The following is a 24,267-nucleotide window of genomic DNA, read 5'->3' on the forward strand; positions in this document are numbered from 1 at the left end:
AAATACACTTGAATATCACTTTCATTATGATATATTCAATGGTGCAATAAATTTTCAGTTGCAAAAGTTAAACTTCATATCAACGATGAGACAGTCAAACTTCTTTTGCTTAGTTCTACTTTGAACAATTCAGCATTGACAAAATTTTGACTATCGTCGAGAAGCATTAGCCCGAAGATTTTACCGAACAAAAAATGCATCATTTAAGGAGTCAACAACAACATTTTGAGTTTTATATAGTTTGTCACGAAGATTTTCAGAATATGTCCCCTATCTCATAATTGTGCCGAAGTTTATTTGAACAAAAAAGTTGGAACCATATCATTTGATTGATAGGTTGATCAGTTTAGTTTTAACTCTACATGTTTTAACGACGACTACAGAACGAGCATTTTCCGCTAAGAAACATATTAAAAAAAAATTGTAATAAAATGGAAAAAAAACTTTCTCACAGATTCCATGATCATCTTTATTGAGAGAGATTTTGTTTCATGATCAAATATAGGCACATATTCAATTATCGGCGAATATTATATTTTAAAAAATCGTAAATTTCAACTTTATTAGTAAATATCATTTTTTTTGTATACTCTATTAATTTATATGAATTTCTCGATATTTTACAATATTTGTAGATGGTCAATTATCACCGAATAGAACTTTCTCTCCTTATTAGAATTTCATTGTTGTTCAAAATTTTGGGTAGAGATTCTTCCGACGCCATTTAATTGGTTTGTTCGACTTACTCTCCTTCATCGCTTATTATTATGAAACATCTTTGGAGTCACCTGGAAGAAATTGCATTGTTGGATGATTTCTATTAAAATTTTAATATTTGTAAATCTGTATTATTAAACCTTTGTTATATTTTATTATTTGTAAATTAATGTTTTTTTATAATTTTATTATTTGATTTAATAAGAATTAATTTCTTATAATATATATAAACTTTGTTAAAAGTCTTTCATAACTATATTATAATTTTTCTTTATTATAATAGAAATAAATACTTGGGAACTATTAGATCACACTTAGAAATAATTTACACTAAATAGTAAAAAAAGATTAAAATTTTGAATTGATGATAGATAATACAAATATTATTGATTATATTTATTATATATATACATTATTATAAAATATATAACTGATGTATAAGCCATTAACTTAGTACAAGTATTAAGAGTAATTTCTAAAAGAACAAATATGACGTGCACTTCTGCTTTAAAAATAATTCGAAGTTTATATAGATGAAAAACAACCACGTTATCTAAAATAATTATGAGGAGTAATAGAGAGAAGGAATATGTGAGGGAATGACGTGACACTACATCACTAGTTGAAAAAAGAATAAAGTCTGAGGAGAGAGAAGAAAGAAAAAATTTGTTAATTTTTCAGCGAATCAGATTACGCGTAAATTATTCTCCCAAATTCTCTTCCTCAATCATTTCTCAATAATTATATTTTAGCTTGGGCTATTCTTCTCTAAAATTATTTGGAATGAGAATAAGTAGTGATCGAATGCATAATGTGATTAATTTTAGACTTTACCAAATTTGTCGATTAATTTTTACCGTTAATAAACATTAGTGTTAAAAAAAAATGTTATCCAATTCTCAATCTTGATTATTTTTTTTTAATATAAAATAAGATAGCATAACACTGCAATCATTATCACTCTTTTAATTTGATTAAATTGTTAATATAACATAATAACCAATAGATCTTTTTTATGTGAGAGTAAAATCATGAATTAATTTTTAAAAGAATTACTAGTATAAAACATGTCAATAACAAGGGTAATCACTGTCATTATTGTTCATTTCCCTGTAGTTAAAGATCAATAGTGATATTGAGACTCGTCGTACTATTGGTTTTGTAGCTATTTTTTGGCCACAAGATTAGGGGTGACAATTTAGGTAAGTTATAGGTTGGCGAGTTCGGGTTGGCAGGTCAACGAGTTGAACGATTCTAACATAAACATGACATGTATAGTAATTCGGGTCAAAATCTCTAACCTAAACCTGACTCATTTGACCCGTTTATCCCGATTTAACTAACTCAACTTGTTGCAATTAATTCATATCTCTTTATTTCAAATTAAAATGACATCAATACAAAATAAAAATGAAGTTAAATCACAAATTCGCTTATAAAATTTTTTACAAAAGAAAATGAGTGAGTAAATAAGAAAGAATAACACAAAACTCAACAAAAGAAACTTATAAACGAGTTATCGGGTCTACTTTGGGTCATGTCAGATCAACCCGATTTTAACCTGCTTATTAATCAAGTTAAACATGTCGACCTGATTTTAACCCGAACAAAAAAATAATGAACCTACCCTAATTTTTTCATGTTCGGTCCATGTCATGTCCGAAATTGCCATCCCTACGCAAGATTAATTACCGTGGCTAAAGATATAGCCACAGGTTAAAAATATCATCACTAAAGGCCTATTTTATTTTCAAGAATAGTATTTTTTTTTCTTTTTTTACCGATTCTATTATTTTTAATTTTTTTAATTAATTTCAGCTTAATTTGTAGAAATTTTTTAATATAGAAAATCTATTTAAAAATGAGAGTTATAGTTTACAATACCGTATAGCTTACTAAATTATAATTAAATTATAATAATGTACTATTCTAACAAAACAATCTACCTTATATATATATTTATTTAACTAAATTTGAGTTAGTGTATTGCTGGTAAGTTGGGTCTTGTCAATTTTGGATTTTGGGAGTGTTGGAGTGTCATTCATCCTCCTTTCTAGTCTTGTGCTCCCAAATAGAGTTATATGTCTGCTTTTACTGGAGATTTGTCTTACTTATCTTAGATTAAACTTGGGGTGCACATATCGATCTACAACCTAGCTATAAACAACTTTAAATACTTCAATCTATTTTATTGATAAACATAAGTAGATGGAATTTATTGCATAACAGACATATGAATCGTGGACTGAGACAATCAAACTTGATCATGTTGTCTCATTAAGATCTTTGAGCATAATTAAATATTGTCTATACAAGCAATTCAAAATTTAGAGATTTCACGGCACGATCGATACGATCGACACGATCAACACTAATGGAAAAACAACACGATTGACACAGTATCAAGGTCACGGTTTTACTTGTTGTGGTCGCGATTGCTAGTCTCTCAAAGTCTCTTGTCAATTCAAGAACGTGCGCACAATCGGCACGATTAGCACAATTGACACAATCGACACGAATGACACAATATTGACTCTATTAACTAGGTCGTTTATTCATTTACAAAGCTTAGTTGGAAGGTTAGGGTTTCTAATTTACCCTGTTCTGTAATAGTTAGAGTTTCTAGTGTACCCTATTTTGTTATTGCTCTGTTTTGTTGTTGTATTCTGCTATTCATCAAAATGGGAAGAAAGAAAAACAATAAAAATAAGGAAGTTAGAGAATTTGTGATAGAAGATTTAAGGGAGGTAGCTGAAAAAGAAATCGATAGGATTGATGAAGAAATTATCCATGAAAAACAGGAATGCAGCAAAAGTAAGAACCAATTATTGATATAAATTCTGAAGAAAATGCAACAGGAAAACAGGGGAAAAATTAAGGAATATGGAAGGTTGAGTATAATGAAAGAGCAAACCTCTTTGGACTTAAAAATCAAATCACAAAGCTGTTGATGCATGCAAAGAAATGAGAAATTGTGCTCAACAAAGAGAAAATACAGCAAACAGTCGTCTAATTGAATATACATTATCTTCAAGATTGGAACCTACTAAAGAAAGAAGAATACGAAAAGATAGGTAACTAGTTAGTGGAAACAATGAGGGAGCTAATGAAGTCCCCAAAATCAAAGACATAAACTATCAGGAGCAATTCCAACTGAAAGGTAAATGAAGTCTGGAAGAAGAATACAGAAAAAAAGCAGAAGATCATTCATACAAAGGTCAAATCTACTTGGGTGAGTTTAAAACAAAAGTTGAGATTCTCAACTCTTCTTTTGAATTTAAATTGCCCACTGAAATGGAGGAGAAATGCGTCAAAGAATGGGAAAATGTTGTTGTTGGGAACTACATAGAAAAGAATCGTGTATCTTTTCCAAATACTAAGAAATCACTAATGAAACAATGAGAGCAGAAGAGACTAGACAAAGTTTCTGCAAACATTCATGATCTCTATTTTTTACAATTCAAAAAGGGAACGAACTTGAATGATATTCTGAAAATTGGGCATACTTATATTGGATCCAACTATATGAAGTTGGAGAGATGGTCTGAATAATTGAGCTTTCTAAGCAAGCCAAAGGAAACAACCGAAATATGGTTCAAACTTAGGAACATCCTAGCACACATGTATAAAGTAGAAGCTCTAAGTCACTTTGCTAGTCGATTAGGGAAACCATTATATATGGACCCAATTACAGAGGGAAGAGAGCACCTTACTTTTGTTAGAATAAACATTGAAGTGCATCCACAAAGTGCACTGCCAAAGAACATGACAGTTGTTGATAGGAATGGAAAGCCCACAGTAATAAAAATCTCATACCTTTACCGTACCAATAATTACGGTATCGGTATCATACCTTACTTTTTTTTGGTATAACTTAAAAGTCGATATTATTTTCGATATATTACGGTACGGTATTTTCGATATACCTTTAATATCGGTAATTTTCCACACCCCTAATTATAATCAACATATAAAGAAACTAATATAATAAAATAAAATAATATTGATATTATCACAATTTATATTATTGTGATAATATCTTACAGATATATTATTTTATATTCTAACATCTTTTTTCAAACTCAAGATAAAAAATGCTTGAACTTAAAATTGAAGATGAGATTGTGAAATATTAATGTTGTGTTCTTTAAACTTCATAAACTCATGAGCTCCATCCAATTACAGGATGACAGTGTGTTGACTGATAAACTAACAAAGAATGTAGAATCACAGGACATTAAATGTTGAAGTGAAACAACAACCAAATAAACTCTGAAGTTACTCGTGAGTCTCAAGATACATCTAACGACGGAATGACAATGTGTTACCTAATAGAAAATTAACGAAGAAGGTAGAATCTCATGAGCATTGAATGCTGGGGTAAAATAATACCTGAAAATAAAATTCATCCTAACGAAAGAATAACAATGTGTTGACTAAATAACTAGTAAAGAAGCACATATGATTGAATTAAGATCAATAAAAATATGAGCATTTATTACTAGAATAAAACAGCAACCGAAAACAAAAACAGAAGATATGATTGTCGAATAAAAATAAGAATATCAACATAATGATTTGAAAGAAAAAAATATAATAATAATTATTAGAGCTTTATTAGAGCCCTCCATCAATAACTAAAGTAATTATGAATGGAGAAAGACTAAATTTTATAGCTCAAAATAAAAAACTTTAGCTCTGATATAATGTTAAAATAGAGAGAAATATTATATTATTTACAGTTATATAAGTTATATCTAATATATACCTTAGATTAAATTTATAAAAAAAATTAATATAATAATATAATATAATATAATAATATTATCAATATATTATTTTATATTATAACAATGCCAAATAAAGTGATCGATATATGTTATAAAAATGAAATTTCAGAAAGTTCTCCATTTTTTTAACAAATGATTGTTTAAATTAAGTGTTCAGTGAGAGTATCATTATTATTCACAACAGGGCGGACATCCCTGTTAATACACTAGATCAATGTTTAATAACAACTTTTAAATCATGTTTTAACAGTTATACAAGTTCTAGTAGTTAGTAATCCGCAACTTTCAACCATTTGCAAAGAAAAACATAACAAGTTATATAAGTTAGGTTTGGAGATCAGATCTTTTTGCACAAGAAAAAAATCAATCTCAGAACAACCTATGTTGTCAACTCAAATGGCTACAAAAATCTCAAGCCACATTTGCATCAAGAAGCTCAAAAGAAGACAAGAAACAAAAATGTTTATCACAATTTAGAAAATAAACAAAAAAAAAATACACTTGTTTCGGACAAGATAATGCAATTATTTAACTAAAACAACTTTCTAGCAATAGGTTGGACCTAAACTTTTTAGAAAATGAGAGATGTTTAGTCTTATCGTCGGCCATAGATTCCCTAGAGATGTAGTCGATGAAGGAGGCGAAGAAAAATTTGGTTTGACAATAAAAATAGAAAAGACATAAACAAACGGATTTAAGAGTGTAAGCTAAATCAGAATTTGAAGGAATAAACTTGAAGTAGTGGAGATGAGCTTTTAGATCTTAATGATACAAGGTAGAAGAAGTGGATGGTAACTAGAGCGGCCTAACAAGGCAATCTATACCTTAATGGTCACAAATTTTCAATATATAATAGTATTATTATTAATTAATTTTATTTATTTTTTCATATTAAATATATATTATACAATATATATAACTTTTCTATTTCCTTTTTTATTTTATTTTTCCGTAAAAAAAATTACAATTTAAGGACTATCAAATTTAAATTTGCATTTTAGCCCCCAATCTTCATGTCAGCCCTAATAACAACTAGCACCTCCAAAGACCAGACCGCATTGCAAGACCTTCAATTTATGTTAAGTTTATGTCTGGTTCAATTTGAATTATTTAAATAGTAAAAATCAAAATTCATCGCACCATTCCTTTAATTTCTCACTCATTATATATTTAATTCTTTAACAAAAAAAATACTAAAATATTATTTATTTTAAATTATTAATTTTGTTTTATTATTATATATTAATACACATTAAATTTTATTACTAAATAAAATCTCTTTTTCAAAATAATCACAGTTATTAATTTTTCAAATAACTCATCTGAACAAAGACCTTGGTTTTTAAGTATATGCGTTAGAGTTTAATTTGATTTAGTATTTATTAAAAATTTTAATATATAATTTTAAAATTGCGATTTGGTAAAGGGTAAAAATATTATGTGGCTATTGATAAATATTTATTAATATTGATAGAATGAAGAGAGAAAGACAGCAAAGAAAGTCTACAGGAAGAGATGCGCCAAGAAAACAATTGGCGACGAAGGCGGCAAGAAGATCTGCTCAGGCGACCGGAGGTGTGAAGAAGCCTAGATTCAGGTCGGGAACGGTGGCTCTGAGGAAAATCCGTAAGTATCAAAAGAGTATTTTACTTTTGATCCGTAAACATCCTTTCCAGAGACTTGTTTGTGAGATTTCTCAATATTTCAAGACGAATCTTCGATTTCAAAGCTTTGTTGTTTGTGGGATGTTAATTGAAAATGAGAGTGAATTCGGTTCGGTTTATAGATATTTATATAATGCTTACAATTTTAATTTATTAATTGAAAATGAGAGTGAAATATAAATATTCTTTGTTTGAATGTAAGAATAAAAATATTCTGTCTCCAACTTTAAAGCTCTTATTTAATTAATTCCTTCCTTCTCAACTACATAAAGATTGCATTGCTTTATTCTTTTCTTCCCTGCTTGCATTAGCTTTTCTTTATACCACACATATATTATATATAGAGAGCCCCATAGGATCAACTTCAATTCCAATTAAATAAAAAAAATGTCCACTCATTTCCATGCAAGTAGTTCTGCAACTTCTGCTGCTGCTACTATCATCCCATTTTATGAGTTTCTATATGAACATGTGTTAGATAACAACGCAAAATCCGTTGCCTATCTAAAACAATATTGGAAAGATCATATTGAAAGCGGAGACCTACCCGTGATGGACGAACAAGGAAACACCCTCCTCCACTTACTCGCGTTGAATGGGAACGCCAATGCAATTTTAGGGCTCGTGGAGGATCGGTTGCTGACAAACGAGCAACTTCGAGTGAGAAACAAAACAGGGGACACCCCTTTGCACCAAGCGGCTAGATTTGGCATGAAGGATGCAGCCAAGGCACTAATTGGGGAGGTTGGTGATCGTAATCATCGGGAACTCTGTTTGGCTCGCAACAGCTGGGGAGAGACGCCTGCTTATGTTGCTGCGGCTTATGGGTGGGAGGAGATGTTTTATTTTCTTAAGAAGAGTTCAGATTATAATGTTATGGTACTTGGAAGGAATGATGGACGGACCATTCTTCATGCTGCTGTCATGTCTGAATATTATGGTACCTAATTAGTTATGCTATATATGTTATATTATTTGTTTCAATTAATTAATATGGTTATATATATATGTTATTTGTGTATAGATTTTGCATTAAAAATAGTAGAGGAATATCCAGAGCTTGCGGATAGACGTGACAATGAGGGAAAGACAGCATTATACATTATGGCCTCAAAACCACATACTTTCAGAAGTGGAACTCAATATACATTTATTAACTTGGGCCGTGGAACCTTCATCCCCCAACAATTTATTGCAATTCTAATCTATTGTTGTAAGTCTTCTTTAATTTAACGAGAAAATATTTCGTTTTTCAAAACCCTTAAGACTTTGTATTATATCGAGCAGGTGCTCCACCAATGAAGAACTCGTGGTGGTCGAAGTCTTCGTCATCTGGTAATGTAGAGGATCCTGGGAGCATTAATATTGAGGCCAATCTTTCTTCTTCTCCTTCTTTATTTTCAACTCTCTTATCAAAATTATCTTCTGGTAAAGTGTAAAATACTATTTCTACTTATATGAGTAACTTAATTTCTCAATTTAATTAATTAATTCTGTGTTTTGTGTCTTGATTATACATAGGATATGTGAAGATCTTCACAGGTTTGTAGTATTTAACTTTACTAGATGTAATATATATAATGTTTTCTTTATGAATTAATCATGAGTTGTTATGTTCCTGGTAGCTTTCCCCGCTATTAGAGGATTATACTACACCAAGAAGAAGCATGTGTACGCAGAAACATTGGCGAAGAAGCTAATACTAAAAGAAATTAAAGAATGGAGCCTCTGTTCCAATTTCGAATATAAAAATAACTTGAGTGACGCACCACAAGTTGAAATTCAGTCTCGTCTACAAGTTAGGAATGAAATATTGGAGCAAGTTGAGGGAGAGGTCCCAGTTGAAGCATATGAGATCAATGGAAAGAAGAAGATGGTAGTGGAGATGTACGACTTCGTTGAGAAGGTGGAGCCATCTAGAAAGAAGCGAGCCCCGTCGAATCCTCTAATTGAAGCAGCAAGGAATGGGATCATCGAGTTGGTGAGGCTGATCGTGGAGAATGCCCCTCACGTCGCAAATGCAATGGTGGACGAGAATGGGAGAAATGTGGTTCACGTGGCGGCGGAGGGAAAGAATATATACATATACGAGTATTTGAATAAGAGTCCTCATATCCATTGGGATATGTTGCGACTGGCAGTTGATCGGTTCGGAAACACAATTTGGCATCTTGCAGCTAATTATGGAAAAGGCTCTAAGGTGCTTTTCGGACCCGGGAACTTGATGACATGGGATATTTTTTGGTTTAAGGTAGGTATATACACAAACAAATAATTACGTACATAGTTCTTGAGTCATACATTGGAGTCTTCTTCTTTTAAACTTTGTGATCAATATATATTCTTGGTGGCAATGGCATGCATGCAGTTTGTCAAGAGAGATTGTGATCCTTACTTACAGGAGCACCGCAACTCCAACGGTTTAACAGCTAAAGAGCTCTTTGTGGAAAACCATAAATCCTTAAGAGAAGACGCGACGAAAGAGGTCAAGAACGTGAACCAAGTTCTAATGCTGATTTCGGCTTTAATTGGAACAGTCAATTACTCTGCCCTACTCACAATTCCAGGAGGCTACAATCAGGACAATGGCAAACCGATCTTCGAACATAAACGTGGAAGCTTAGTCCAGCAGGATCTCTTAAGATTCATGATCTACGTAGCAGCTGCACTCCTTGCCTCCATCTTTGCCCTCGGGTCTCAGCTGACGATACAGATGTCGCGGTTTCGATACCAGGAATTCTTCTTTTCGCAATCGTTCAAATATGTATTGGCAATGACATCGCTGTTCTACGCTACTAACTTCACGGTGCTGGCTTGTGTCCAGGTTTTCGTGTTGCAAGGGATATTGAAAACCAGCAAGTGGTTTACATTCTTTGGGTGGCCTTGTGTGTGTGCTGTCCTAGTCTATATAGATGCCATGTACTTGTCATTTAACTATCTTTACTTTCTATTTCTCTTCTTTTGCACCAACAAGGATAGAAGAAAAAAGACCTACAGAGGCATTTCCAAGTATTTGTACGAGAAGATATAGTCGTATTATCCTCAATAATAATGCATATGATGAATTTTACGAATATGTTTTTGGCACCTTATATAAGGATATGATGATGTAATACTGTGAATAGTCATATTATAAGGTAGTAGTAACATTTTACCTTAGTTTATGGTCATGTTATTTATTCTTCGGTTGAGGATCACTCATAAATAAAATAATGGAGTATCAAATTGTTGAAAGTTAAGTACATATGACTGACTTGTAATATAACTGAGTCAAATAATGTTGAGACATACATAATAGTAGAAAGATAAGACTTTTAAAATTTTGGAGCATGAGTAATGATAAAATGGTTAAAAGCCTTTCATAACTATATTAATTTCTTAATTATAATAGAAATAAAATAAAATAAAATAAACATTGTTGACAAAAATGATTTTAAGAGATAAATGAATTAAAATCAAGAGTTACTTTTTATCATCGTCCCATTTCTAATAAGGTTGAGGATTTTAGAAAAATCTTAAATAGTTAAATTTTTACGATTTTAAATTTATGATAATAAGATTTTAAGAGTTTATAAATAATTTCAATTTTTATAATTTTATAAGATTTTACATAGTAATTTTATATTTATATATTAAAATATATATTATTTATTTAAATTAATTAATTAATATAATTATTTTTGAAAAAATATTTTTTTATAGTTTTATTTATTTATTATTATTAAAATTAATTTTATATTTAAATAGTTATTAATGTATATAATACTTAATTATATATACAACTAATATTTTTTAAATTAAACTTAAATTATTCCAAATAAACTCTCAATTTTAGAGTTTATAATTAGTGCATGAATTTAGATAAATTTTTGTCTTTGTACCAAATATTATCGGTTTAATTCTCATTAAAAATAGATTAAAATATACATTAATTAAATTATTTTTAAATATTCGTTTTACCTAAAATAATTATATTTTAGTATACAAACAAATGTATCAAAATTGCTAATGAAAATTTTGAACTATTCTCTTTTAGATATTCTCAATTAAACTAAGCAGTAATTGAATGTATGGTCTTTAATAAAAATAAATTAGGTTATTTAGTTAAATTTATTAATTTTTTTAATATAATAATGTGAAACCTAATGGTTTAAGATGTAAAATAATTTTTTTTTATTTGATTATAGGTTCAAATCTCACCCAAATAATTTTTTGAATAATTTTTTTTAAATTAAAATTAAGACAGCTAATTTTATTTTTTTTACATTTTTCTATCTTAGGACTTCAGCGGTACTGATTGAATGTAAAAGGCAATACTTATTATCAAGATTAAGTAATTGTGAATTTTGATGTAGCTGAGTAGGTAAAGGGTAATCTTGTAGTCTGTTAGGTATTCATGTGCAAAATGAACAAAGAAAATCATCATCTTTATTTGAACAAGGATGATCAGATATTTTATTATTAACTAATAATAAAATGAAATTGAAAAGAAAACGGTAAGGTAAACTCTCTCTCTTTGTATTTTACTAAGAGGCAAGCCAACAGCAACCATGGGAGAAAGAGTAGAAGCTGAAAATGCTTCCACTGGCATAGTTAGTATTTAAACTATCATCTTGGTTCCCTTTTTTTAGTTTAATGTAAAGGTGCTACAAAATGTTTAGTATGGATAGAAATGCAGTATTTTTTTATCAACCCAAAATGAATAAATTTTAAGTTTGTGTTTGGTAAACTTGGAATTGGCACTAGATTGGAAGGTCTAATTTTAATTCCTAAATTTGGTAAACCCTTAAATATTAAGATTTGAAATTGGAATTAGAATTCTAATGGTAATCAATAAAATGTAATTTTATAGTTCTTAATTTCATTATTTATAGGTCGAAATTGTAATTTTTCTTTTTTTATTTATGTTTTTTCAAATAAAATAACTTATTTTTTTATATTTAAAATACAATTAAAGTAAAATATCAGACCATTTTTTTAATGTTTGAAGTCAAAAATTATGAACTAATATTAATATTAATATTTAATATTTAATATTAATATTAATATATATATATATATATTTATTTATTTAAAAAAAATTAACATGTTGAACCGATAATTTGTTTATGAGTTTAAAAACTTAAAATGTTGAACCGATATATTTTATTTTTTAAATCTATAAATTTAACATATTGAAACGATATTTTTTTAACAAAAATGGAAACTTAAAAAATATTTTAACTTATGTCAATCAATAGTTTATTAAAATAAATAATATATATTAAAATAATATTTATTATATTCTTTTTTCCAAACATAAGAATTGAGTTTGAATAATTCTATAATTTTCCTAAACATAAAATTAAAATTTTAATGTCAACTCTATCCCTCTAAGCATATCTTATAATTAGATTTGAACCCTCCAACGAATCCTTAACTATATTATATATCCTAATCTCAATTCTTTATTAAAATCATATTATTAAATATAAAAATTAGTCTTGATCCACTATCATTACTTTTCTTTTAACTTTTTGATTAAATTATTAATAAAACATAATTTTAAGAAAAAATCATTAATTGTTTTTTTAAAAGTACATATTTTCAAGTAATACATGATCATCTCTAATTGAGCCATTTTGGAAAGTTGGGAATCAAAATGGATCACATTTGAAAAAAAAATGCTTATGTTCAAAAATAAAAATTAAAAAATTATCAGCTCTTTCATCTATTTTGATCAAGTTTTCTTTGTTAATTTGTCACTTCTTATTACTTTCAATTGCCAAACATTTGTTTAATAGTTTAGGTATGAAAATTAAAATATATGATATTGTGAATATAAATTTTTAAGTTTTATCACTAAGAGTCTTCACAAAATATAAATAACATTTCTAAAATAAAATTCTAAAAAAGTTATATTTTTTTTTAAAGTTATAATAATTATTATATTAAAAATAAATATATTTATAAAAATTATTTAAATATTTAAAAATAAATACTATGTAGTTGGTTCTCGATAAACTAATATGAAAAATTATTCAAATCTCTATAAAAGAAAATTCAATAACACTAACAATTTAGAAATTAGAATAATTTAACTAAACAATTAAAATTGATAATTCTATTTATGGTTTAGCAACTGCTTTTCCAACTAAAGTAAGCAACTCAATGCTAAATTGGTCCGTTGCATGCTTTTTCCTTCTTTAATTTACTAATTGAAAACGAGAGTGAAGTATTTATATATTCTTTGTTTAAATGTAAACATTAAAATATCTTTCATCCAGTCTCATTAATTAATTATTTCCTTCTCATTGTATAAAGTTGGCATTAATTTATTCTTTTCTTCCCTTGTATTAATTAGCCTTTCTGGTATAATAGTATTTTACCTTTTCCCCACACATATTATACATATATTTATAGCCCCATGCATATCAACTTTATTTTCTCTCCCATTTTAACTTGCACAAAGAGTAAGAAAGAATCCTAAAATATTTAAACAAAATAAGAAAATGTCCACCCATTTCCATGCAAGTAGGTAGTGCTGCTGCTATTATCCCATTTCGGTTTTTATACGAACATGTGTTAGATAACAGTGCAACATACGTTGCCTATCTAAAACAATTATATTGGAAAGATCATATATATATATATATATATATATATATATATATATATATATGAAAGTGGAGACATACCGTGATGGACGAACATGGAAACACTCTCCTCCACTTACTCGCGTTGCATGTTTAACACATTTTGACACGTTTAACACGTTTTGATACATTTAACACGTTTTCACATTTATAACACGTTTTCACATTTATAACACATTTTTCACATGTTTAACACGTTTTCACATTTTTGACACGTTTAACACATTTTTTACATATTTAACACTAATAACACATTTTGGTACGTTTTAACACATTTTTCACGTTTTTCACGTTTTTGGCACGTTTAACAGGTTTTTGACATTATAACACATTTTGGTACGTTTAACACATTTTCATGTTTTCACGTTTATGGCACATTTTTGGCACGTTTAATATGTTTTTGACATTACAACACGTTTAACACGTTTTTGCACATTTAATATATTTTTGACATGTTTAATATGTTTTTTTTTCACGTTAACACGTTTTGACAAATTTTAACACGTTTTGGCACGTTTTTGGCATGTTTAACACGTTTTTCTTGTTTTTGGCACGTTTAACACGTTTTTCACGTTTTGGCACATTAAACGTGTGAAAAAACGTATTAAACGTGTCAAAATGTGAGAAACATATATATTAAACAGGTCAAAACGTGTTAAACGTGTCAAAACGTGCCAAAAATATGAAAAACCTGATAAACATGTTAAACATGTCAAAAACATTTTAAACGTGTCAAAATGTGCTAAACGTGAAAAACGTGTGAAAACGTGTTAAACATGTTAAAACGTGTTAAACGTGTCAAAAATGTGAAAAACATGAAAATCATGTTAAATGTGTCAAAATGTGTTAAACATGTTAAAAACGTGAAAAATGTGTGAAAACGTGCATGTTAAAAACGTGTTAAACGTATCAAAAACGTGTAAAATGTGAAAAACATGTTAAATGTGTCAAAACGTGTTAAACGTGCCAAAAACGTGAAAAAAAAGTGTTAAAATGTGTTAAATGTGTCATTATCGTGAAAAACGTGTCAAACGTGTCAAAAACGTGTTAAATATGTCAAAAACATGAAAAATGTGATCAACATGTCAAAAACTTGTTAAACGTGTCAAAAATGTGTTAAAGGTGCAAAAAATGTGAAAACGTATTAAACGTGTCAAAATGTGAGAAACGTGTTAAATGTGTCAAAAAAAGTGTCAAAACATGCCAAAAATGTGGAAAATGTGGAAAATGTGTTAAACATGTTAAAAACGTGTTAAATATGTCAAAACGTGTTAAACGGATAAAAATGTGTTAAACGAGTCAAATACATGTTAAATGAAAAAAATAAAAAAAATAATTTGGGTTACTCAACTCATACCCAACCCATATTATTTAATATGGGTTGGGTAAATTTAATTTGGGTTGAATATGGGTTGGGTAATACGGGTTGGGTTTATCTGTTTGTTCAACCTACTTCCAAGTACCATAACATTATAATCTGAACTCTCCTTAAGAAAATAAAACATCTCCTCCCACCCATAAGCCGCAGCAAAATAAGCAGGTGTCTCTCCCCAACTGTTGCGAGCCAAGCAGAGTTCTCGATTACGATCACCAACCTCCCCAATTAGAGCCTTGGCTGCATCCTTCATGCCAAACCTAGTCGCTTGGTGCAAATGGTGTCCCCTGTTTTGTTTCCTACTCGGAGCTGCTCTTTTGTCTCAGCAACCGATCCTCCACGAGCCTTGAAATTGCATTGGCGTTCCCATGCAACGCGAGTAAGTGGAGGAGGGTTTTTCCTTGTTCGTCCATCACGTGCAGCGGCGGACTTACTAGGGGGTCTTGGGGGGCCAACCAGGGTAAAAGTTTTAAAATATATATATATATATAATATATATATATATATATATAATAAGGTTGGTTTTGGAACTGAAATGTATAACGGAGGTCAGGTGATTAAACCCTACCTCTCACATTTCCTTTATATTAACCTCACACTTCTTTTTATAAAATAATTTTTTTTATTTTATACCAACACTATTTTCTAATATATAAATATTTATAATAAACTAACACTTTTTTTTTATAAAAATTAATAAAAAAAAAAACTAATTCATAATTATAGTATTCTAATTTCAAATATAATTTTATTAAAGTAATTATTATTAATATTTTATTTTATACAAACAATATTTTCTAAGATACAATATTTATAATAATACATAAATTTTAGTTAATAAGTTAAAATATAAAAAATTATATATAAAATAATGAAAATCATATTATAATTATATATATATATATATATATATTATTAATTTCAATATAATTAATAATACAAATTACTTATAAAATAAAGATTAAAATAACAATTTATATAAATATAAGGGTAAAATAAAAATTTATATAAATATAAGGGTAAAATATTATTTTATATTTCTTAATTTTAAATTAGTTTTAAATTATTTTAACAAATAAATGTATTTGTTAGATTTTATTTAGGGGCCTAGGGTTGTGACACATATTTATTTTTAATTATTTATTTTATGTAGGATATAGAATAATGGAGATGTTCTGTAAACAAATTTGTATTTTTACATCACATGACCAGCCTGAGCATTCTCAATCAATTAATGTTACTGATCAAATATACATTGTTAGAATATAGCATATCAAAGGATGCATCATTTTGTTTTTTAATGTTATCTTTTCAAGCCTTTAAATAGAGAAAACGTAGATGATACCTTTATAGGAGATGGGTACAAAAATTGGAAAAGGGCATTAGAAAGATTCAATCGTCATATGGGAACTTCAAATAGTTGTCATAATGAAGCTAGAATTCAATTTGAATCATTTCAATATCAAAGACATAGCGTGAGAAACGTTTTACGTACACATGGTCATGATATAGAAATAAATTATCGCACCCGTTTAACGACAATGTTTGATGTAACACGTTTTCTATTGATGCAAGGATTACTTTTTCGAGGACATGATGAGTCAAGTAGTTCATCAAATAAAGGTAATTTTCTTGAATTGATTGATTGGTATAGTCAACGTAATGAAGATATTGTGTCTTCTTTTGTACCAACTCATGGAAAAGAATAATTTAGTAATTGTGTGCTTGTTAGTATTTTTATGTAATTACCAAGTAAAATTTTAATTAAAAAATGCATTTATTTTATTGTCAAAAAATGTTACGTTACTATGTATTTGGCCCACCGAGAAAACATTTATGGGTCCGCCACTGATCACGGGTAGGTCTCCACTTTCGATATGATCTTTCCAATATTGTTTTACATAGGCAACGTATGTTGCACTGTTATCTAACACATGTTCGTATAAAAACCGAAATGGGATAATAGCAGCAATAGCACTAGCTACTTGCATGGAAATGGGTGAACATTTTCTTACTATTTAAATATTTTAGGGTTCTTTCTTACTCTTTGTGTAAGTTAAAATGGGAGTGAAAATAAAGTTTAACACGTTTTGACACGTTTAACATGATTTTCACGTTTTTTATATTTTTGACACGTTTAACATGTTTTTCATACGTTTTTCATGTTTAACACATTTTGACACGTTTAAAATTTGTTTGACATGTTTAACATTTTACTAGGTTTTTCATGGTTTTGGCACGTTTTGACACATTTAACACGTTTAACACATTTTTGACATGTTTAACATGTTTCTCATATTTTAACACGTTTAATACATTTTTCACACGTTTAACGTGCCAAAATGTTAAAACGTGTTAAATGTGCCAAAAACGAGAAAACGTATTAAACATGCCAAAAACGTGTTAAATATGTCAAAAACGTGTTAATCTTGTCAAAACATGTTAACATGCAAAAATCATGTTAAACATGTCAAAAATATGTTAAATGTGCAAAAACGTGTTAAACATGTTTTAATGTCAAAACGTGTTAAACGTACCAAAAACGTGAAAAATGTGTCAAAAATGTGAAAATGTGTTAAACGTATCAAAACGTGTTAAACGTGTTGTAATGTCAAAAACGTGTTAAAGGTGCTAAAAATGTAAAAAACGTACCAAAAACGTGAAAACATGAAAAATGTGTTAAATGTACCAAAACGTGTTAAACATATCAAAAACGTGTTAAATGTGCCAAAAATATGAAAACATGTTAAACATGTGAAAAATGTGTTATAAATGTGAAAACGTGTTAAAATGTCAAAAACGTGTTAAACGTGTCAAAACGTGTTAAACGTGTGAAAATGTGTTAAACATGTTCGACTTGAAGTTGTAAGATGATTAGTTTATATTGTGATTAATAATAGAGAATTAAATTAAATTATATAATTTGGATAATTGGAGTAATCCTAACCCAACCCAAATTAAACCCAATTCATATACTCAACCCAATCCATATTCAACCCAATTCAAATTAACTTACTCAAATTAATATTTTGGGTTTGGGTTGAAACCCAAATTATACTCACCCCTACTTGGAACGAAGGATGGACCCTTCTTCGTGCTGTTGTCATGGCTGAACATTATGGTACCTAATTAGTTATATGCAATATATGTTAATTATGTGTTTCAATTAATTAATATGGTTATATGTTATTTGTGTATAGATTTTGCATTAAAAATAGTGGAGGAACATCCAGAGATTGCGAATAGACGTGACAATGAGGGAATGACAGCATTACACATTATGACTTCAAAACCAAATACTTTCAGAACTGGCACTCAATACACTTATTAACTTGGGCTGTGGAACCTTCAACCCCAACTCATTACAATTCTAATCTATTGTTGTAAGTAGTCTTTAATTTAATGCGAAAATATTTCGCTTTTCAAAACCCTTATAACTTTGTATTATATCGAGCAGGTGCACCACCAATGAACTGTGATATTGTGAAGAAGACATCGTCTTTGTTGTCGTCGTCGAGTGATGCAGAGGATCCTAATGAGGCCGGTCTTTCTTCTTCTCCTTCTTTATTCTCAACTCCCTTATCAAAATTATCTTCCGATTTATTTCTATTTATATGAGCAACTTAATATCTCAATTTAATTAATTAATTTTGTGATTTGTGTCTTGATTATACATAGGATATGTAAAGATCTTCACAGGTTTGTAGTATTTACTAGTTGTTGTAACATATTTAATATATCAAAGTTGATATTTTATTCTCAATTAATTAATTACTTGTTATGCTATTGGTAGCTTTCCCCGCTATTAGAGGATTATAAAACACCAAAAAGAAGCATGTGTACGCGGAAATGTAGGCTAAGAAGCTAATACTAAGAGAAATGAACAATTTTGAATATAAAAATAGCTTGAGTAACACACCACAAGTTGAAATCCGATTTGGTCTACAAGTAAGGAATGAGATCTTGGAGCAAGTTGAGGAAAGAGTTCCGGTTGAAGCATATGAGAATGGAAAAAAGAAGAGGGTAGTGGAGATGTACGACTACATTGAAAAGGTGGAGCCATCTAGAAATAAGTGAGCCCCATCGATTCCTCTAATAGAAGCAGCAAAGAATGGGATCATCGAGTTGGTGAGGCTGATCGTGGAGAATTCCCCTCATGATCGTGGACGAGGATGGGAGAAATGTGGTTCATGTGGCAGCGGAGGGTAAGAATATATACATATATGAGTACTTGAAAGAGTCCTCATATCGATTGAGATATGTTGCGGCTAGCAGTTGATCGGTCCGGAAACACAATGCTAATTATGGAAAGGGCTCTAAGGTGCTTTTCGGATCCGCGAACTTCATAACATGGGATATGTTTTGGTTTAAGGTAGGTACACAGACAAATAATTACATAGTTCCTGAGTCATACAATGGAGTCTTCTTTAAAACTTTGTGAATATTCTTCGTGGCATATAGTTTGTCAAGAGAGATTGTGATCCTTAATTACCTGAAGGAGCACCGCAACTCCAAGGGTTTAACAGCTAATGAGCTCTTTGTGGAAAACCATAAATCCTTAAGAGAAGATGCGACGAAAGAGGTCAAGTACATGAACCAAGGTCTAATGCTGGTTTCGGCATAAATTGGAACAGTCAATTACTCTGCCCTACTCACAATTCCCGGAGGCTACAACCAGGACAATGGCGAACCGATCTTCCAACAACGTAGCAGCTTAATCCAACAGGATCTCTTAAGATTCATGACCACCTATGTGGCAGCTGCACTCCTAGCTTCCATGTTTGCCCTCGAGTCCCAGCTGGAAATACAGTTGTCGCGGTTTCTATACGACGATTTCTTCTTTTCGCTATAGTTCAAATATGTTTTGGCAATGACATCACTATTCTACGCTACTAACTTCACGGTGCTGACTTATGTCCAGGTTTCCATCCTGCAAGGGATATTGAAAGCCGGGTGGTATACATTCTTCTGGTGGCCTTGTGTGTGTGCTGTCCTAGTCTATATAGACACTATATGTACTTGATATTTAACTATATTTACTTTCTCTATCTCTTCTTTTGCATTAACAAAGACAGAAGACAAAGTACCTATAGAGGCATTTCCAAGTATTTGTACTAGAAGAAATATTCATATTATCCTCAATAATAATGCATGATTGAATTTGTTTTTATCTTATTTGGGATTCAATGACAACAAATAAAAACATTATTAATTTGTATTGGAAAATACTAAGTCGGGAGTGTTTAATCAGGAAACCAACCAGTCGAGAGTTCCACCAGCAAACATAGGAACAATCTCACCTGAAGCATAAGAATATGTTATTGGCACCTTCCATGGAGTCTTTGTCATTTTGATTTTCGATGTGTTTCTAGGCAGCCCATAAAAGTCTGGTCCGTTGAAACTCGTAAATGCCTCTAGTTTGTCAAGTGCACCCGCCTAAAATTGAGTAAACAAGAAATGAGAGACTATGTTCTTCCACCCAAAAAGAATAAAATTTAATTTACCTCTTCAAAAACCTTGGCATAAAGAGACAAGGCAACAGGAGCATTATATATGCCAGCACATCCACAAGAACTTTCTTTTCTTTGTTTCTCATGAGGAGCACTATCAGTTCCCAGGAAAAATCTTTTGCTTCCACTAGTCACCGCTGAAACGATTGCTTGTCCTATGAAGTAGTAACAAAACAAAACGCTACAAGTTTAAACCACAACCCCATAACCGACAAAAGAGGGGGGAACAAAATTTTAAACCTTTCAACCTGACCAAGTTTATACAAAAATGATTACATTGATCGTCGATACCATGTTCTTATGTAAGAAATCTGATTAAGACTAATTTTTCCTTTTAAGTGTCATTTTATAAAATGGCAATAAAGAAAGGCAACACAAAAACAGAAAGAATGGAGACAAAAAACAAAAGAAGTCATATTTTTGCTATGGATCATGAGCACTCCTCGAGAATTTCAAATATTTCAAGTACTGAAGCAAGATTGTACTTTCATTAGTGAATTAAGAGAAAATTGTAGATCAACATACTGTGCGTCTCCCTTTTGAGAACAGGAAGGCAATAATTGTGTGGCTGCAACCCTCCTTGAAAAAGTGAATTCCTGTTCAGAATAAGATGTTGAGGTGTAACTGTTGCAGCAACCGATCCTGGTAGAGTGGGCAAGATGAAGAAGAAATAACGATGAATAAGCTTTCAGAGCTTTGTCCAATGAAAGGTAGAACTAGAACAAGAGAGTGAAAAAAAAGAATACCTTCCTTACAAGACTCAACAAACCTAACAGCATCTGCAGTGGTTACATGCTCCATCACAACCTTTAACTGAGGAAACCTTGTCACTAGAGGTCCTAGAACAGTGTCAATGAAAACCTTCTCGCGGTCAAAGATATCAATTTCATGGCTTGTAACCTCCCCATGCACCTTAAATAAACCGAACAATAAATTTACTTTTGTAACATAACTGGTAAATACAAAAAGTCAAAAGAGACAAATAATTGTTAAGGAAATTACCAAAAGAGGCATATCATGTTTAATCATTTCCTCAATCACAGGTAGACATTTACCAAATAAATCTGTCACACCTTCTTGAGAATTTGTTGTAGCACCAGCAGGATATAACTTTACAGCATACACAGCCCCGCTTTCCCCTGATACAACAACCAACATCGACATTTTAAGCTATAAGTAAAAGAATGATCCGTGAAAGAAATCATAAACATATAAAGCCACTAGTTCCTGTAAATGATACTTTGGGAGAAAGAGGTTAAGTTTTATGTATCGGAATCGGGATACGTTTGGAAACAAAACTTAGACAAAAAAGATTCAGAAATTTCTGGTTGGTTCTCATCTGGATTCCAATACAAAAACATTAGTGATTCCAAATGGGGTAGTTTACTAGGATCCCAAAATCCAAACCAAGTTAATCGAGACATACAATTTACTCCAAGATGTACTAACAATAAGGTTACCAAGAAGTTAGTCTATGGGCAAAACCTCAAAAACCAGTATTCACAATGTATCCATTATTTTAAGTAAATCACTAACAAGTGTATGCATGGCTATAATGAAATTGAATGTAGATAATAATGGATACATTGTGAATATTGGTTTTTGAGGTTTCAGCCTTGTGGTAAAGGTTTTTAACCAGAATTATGTTATTTGCCAATGTATAACAGATTTTCACTTTAAAACCCTATGCAAAAAAGTCAAAACAATTAAGAAAAATAATTTTTCAAATGTGGGACATAACGCAGTAGACCTTTCATATTTAAACTATAAAGTAATACTTACGGGCGAGTTTGATTTCCTTGGGGCTTGTAGTGTCTGTTAAATAAAGTGTCATAAGGGGAGTGAAGTCACTGTTTGGAGGTAGAACTTTCAAGATAGAATCTCGATAAGCCACAGCTGCAGCAGTAGTGGTAACAGGAGGCTTCAAATTTGGCATTACTATCGCTCTTCCAAAGTGACTTGCACTGTATATATCCCCAATATCAGATGTTGGCAATTGTTTTGACACTTAACAAATAAACTAATTGATTGCGAGAGAATAAAAGACTATAAGAAAGAGAACAGACTTGAAATTTGTAGTTAGAGACGTTATTATAAAAACATAGTTGATGTGATATGGAAAGGACGGGAAATAGAAAAAGGGTTCCTGAGCTATCTGCTCTAATGTACCTGTGAGAGATGACAGTTTCAAGAAGATCACCATCACGAAGATGAAGATGCCAATCATCAGGCTGTGTAATAGAGAGTTCCATGGTGACTCCCCTAGATTTAGTTATATTGGGCTTATTGACTTTGAGATGTATATATGGCACCTATAAAATGTAACAATATTAATAAAATAATGGATAAGATTCAATTTGAATATTGCTATAATGTTTACAGATGCAGAACTGGAATTATAAATAACATTACTCTTTTCTAAATAATATTTGAAGATTTGAACACATGCACGCGATCAACATCTGAATCTATATTATTAGAAAACTAGCCAGCTTGCATCTCAAAATAGAACACTAATCCCATTTAAAACACTTTAAATTTCTTCTTGGATTTAGATCTGCTTTTAGATACAAAAAATAATAATCAATTTTGAAACTAAATTTAGCTAGAGATAGATCAAACAGTTAGCATATAGACTGTAACTATCAACATTGATCTTTTGTTCAAAGTATTAAGAAAGATTGAAAAGAGAAACATTGTTTAAGAAGAACTCATTGTGAACAAAAATGAGAGATGTTACCTTCAGTAGCCCACGTTCATAACAATTGAGTTTAGATAAATAAGAAGTATCAGAAGAAGTAGGTCTTTTCAGTGCCCATAACCCCAGAGAACTTTTGGGGGTGATTGAACTGATAAAAACCATACAAAATCTTAGTTGCTCAACCAAAATTTCAATACAGAAGCGATAGCCTGTAAGAGAGTTCAAGTATATCAGGGTTTTAAGAATAAGAAGGTTATTTAAGAAGAGAAACAACAACACAAGCATAAGGAATGGACTAATCTGAAATTAACTCTGATCAGAATCATAAACAAAGCAATGGGATTAATAAAGAATGCAAATAGCAGGCAGAAACATTCCGAGCTTGCACATTAAAAGACGAAAAACTGACCCTTTCTTATGCTCTAAGCAATGATCTTCTTATCGGCTGGCGGCTGTGGCGTTTCTCCCGTTGCTGGTCAGTTGGGCATGAATGGCTGCTATCTTCGGACAAATCTGAAATGGAAACAAGGTCTTCCAGTCCGGTCACAGATATCGCAGGTCGCCCCGTTGCCGGCAGCTTGGCCTTGAATGTTGGTGAAAATCAAGAGGAGCTATGTCGAAGTGAAGGAATATGTGCTTCACGCCTTGCCTCTCGTTCGGGTCTTCGGGTCATTTTGGATCCGTATTCGACCTGGTGATATGCTGTTCATTTTGTTTAATTTAATTTTAACATGAGATTGTTAATTAATAAATATTCATTGATTTAATGTAAAAAAAAATAGCTATAATTAGAGAAAGTACTTTAAAAATCATTTTATTTAATTTTAATATTAATTAATTATTATTCTATTCGTATAAGAGGGTGAGAGAACGAT

The 24,267-nt window shown here is 30.5% G+C and overlaps 2 protein-coding genes across 2 annotated transcripts; one reads left to right on the forward strand and one right to left on the reverse strand.

The window, feature by feature from the left end:
* The first annotated feature begins 7,330 nt into the window (after positions 1–7,330).
* On the forward strand, positions 7,331–10,383 carry LOC124926997. The gene is made up of 6 exons (XM_047467332.1): positions 7,331–8,111; positions 8,196–8,384; positions 8,459–8,599; positions 8,693–8,713; positions 8,797–9,422; positions 9,540–10,383. The coding sequence occupies exons 1-6, from the start codon at positions 7,559–7,561 to the stop codon at positions 10,200–10,202; spliced, it is 2,193 nt and encodes a 730-aa protein (XP_047323288.1). The 5' UTR covers positions 7,331–7,558; the 3' UTR covers positions 10,203–10,383.
* Positions 10,384–20,271: 9,888 nt separating this feature from the next.
* LOC124927430 (dihydroorotase, mitochondrial) lies at positions 20,272–24,002 on the reverse strand. The gene is made up of 9 exons (XM_047467833.1): positions 23,802–24,002; positions 23,432–23,601; positions 22,861–23,003; positions 22,474–22,655; positions 21,694–21,830; positions 21,438–21,603; positions 21,217–21,333; positions 20,686–20,846; positions 20,272–20,617 (listed from the first exon to the last, which is right to left on the reverse strand). The coding sequence occupies exons 2-9, from the start codon at positions 23,552–23,554 to the stop codon at positions 20,429–20,431; spliced, it is 1,218 nt and encodes a 405-aa protein (XP_047323789.1). The 5' UTR covers positions 23,555–23,601; positions 23,802–24,002; the 3' UTR covers positions 20,272–20,428.
* Positions 24,003–24,267: the final 265 nt, after the last annotated feature.

This window comes from Impatiens glandulifera, chromosome 2 (genome assembly GCF_907164915.1).
Source record: "Impatiens glandulifera chromosome 2, dImpGla2.1, whole genome shotgun sequence".
Taxonomy (NCBI): Eukaryota; Viridiplantae; Streptophyta; class Magnoliopsida; order Ericales; family Balsaminaceae; genus Impatiens; species Impatiens glandulifera.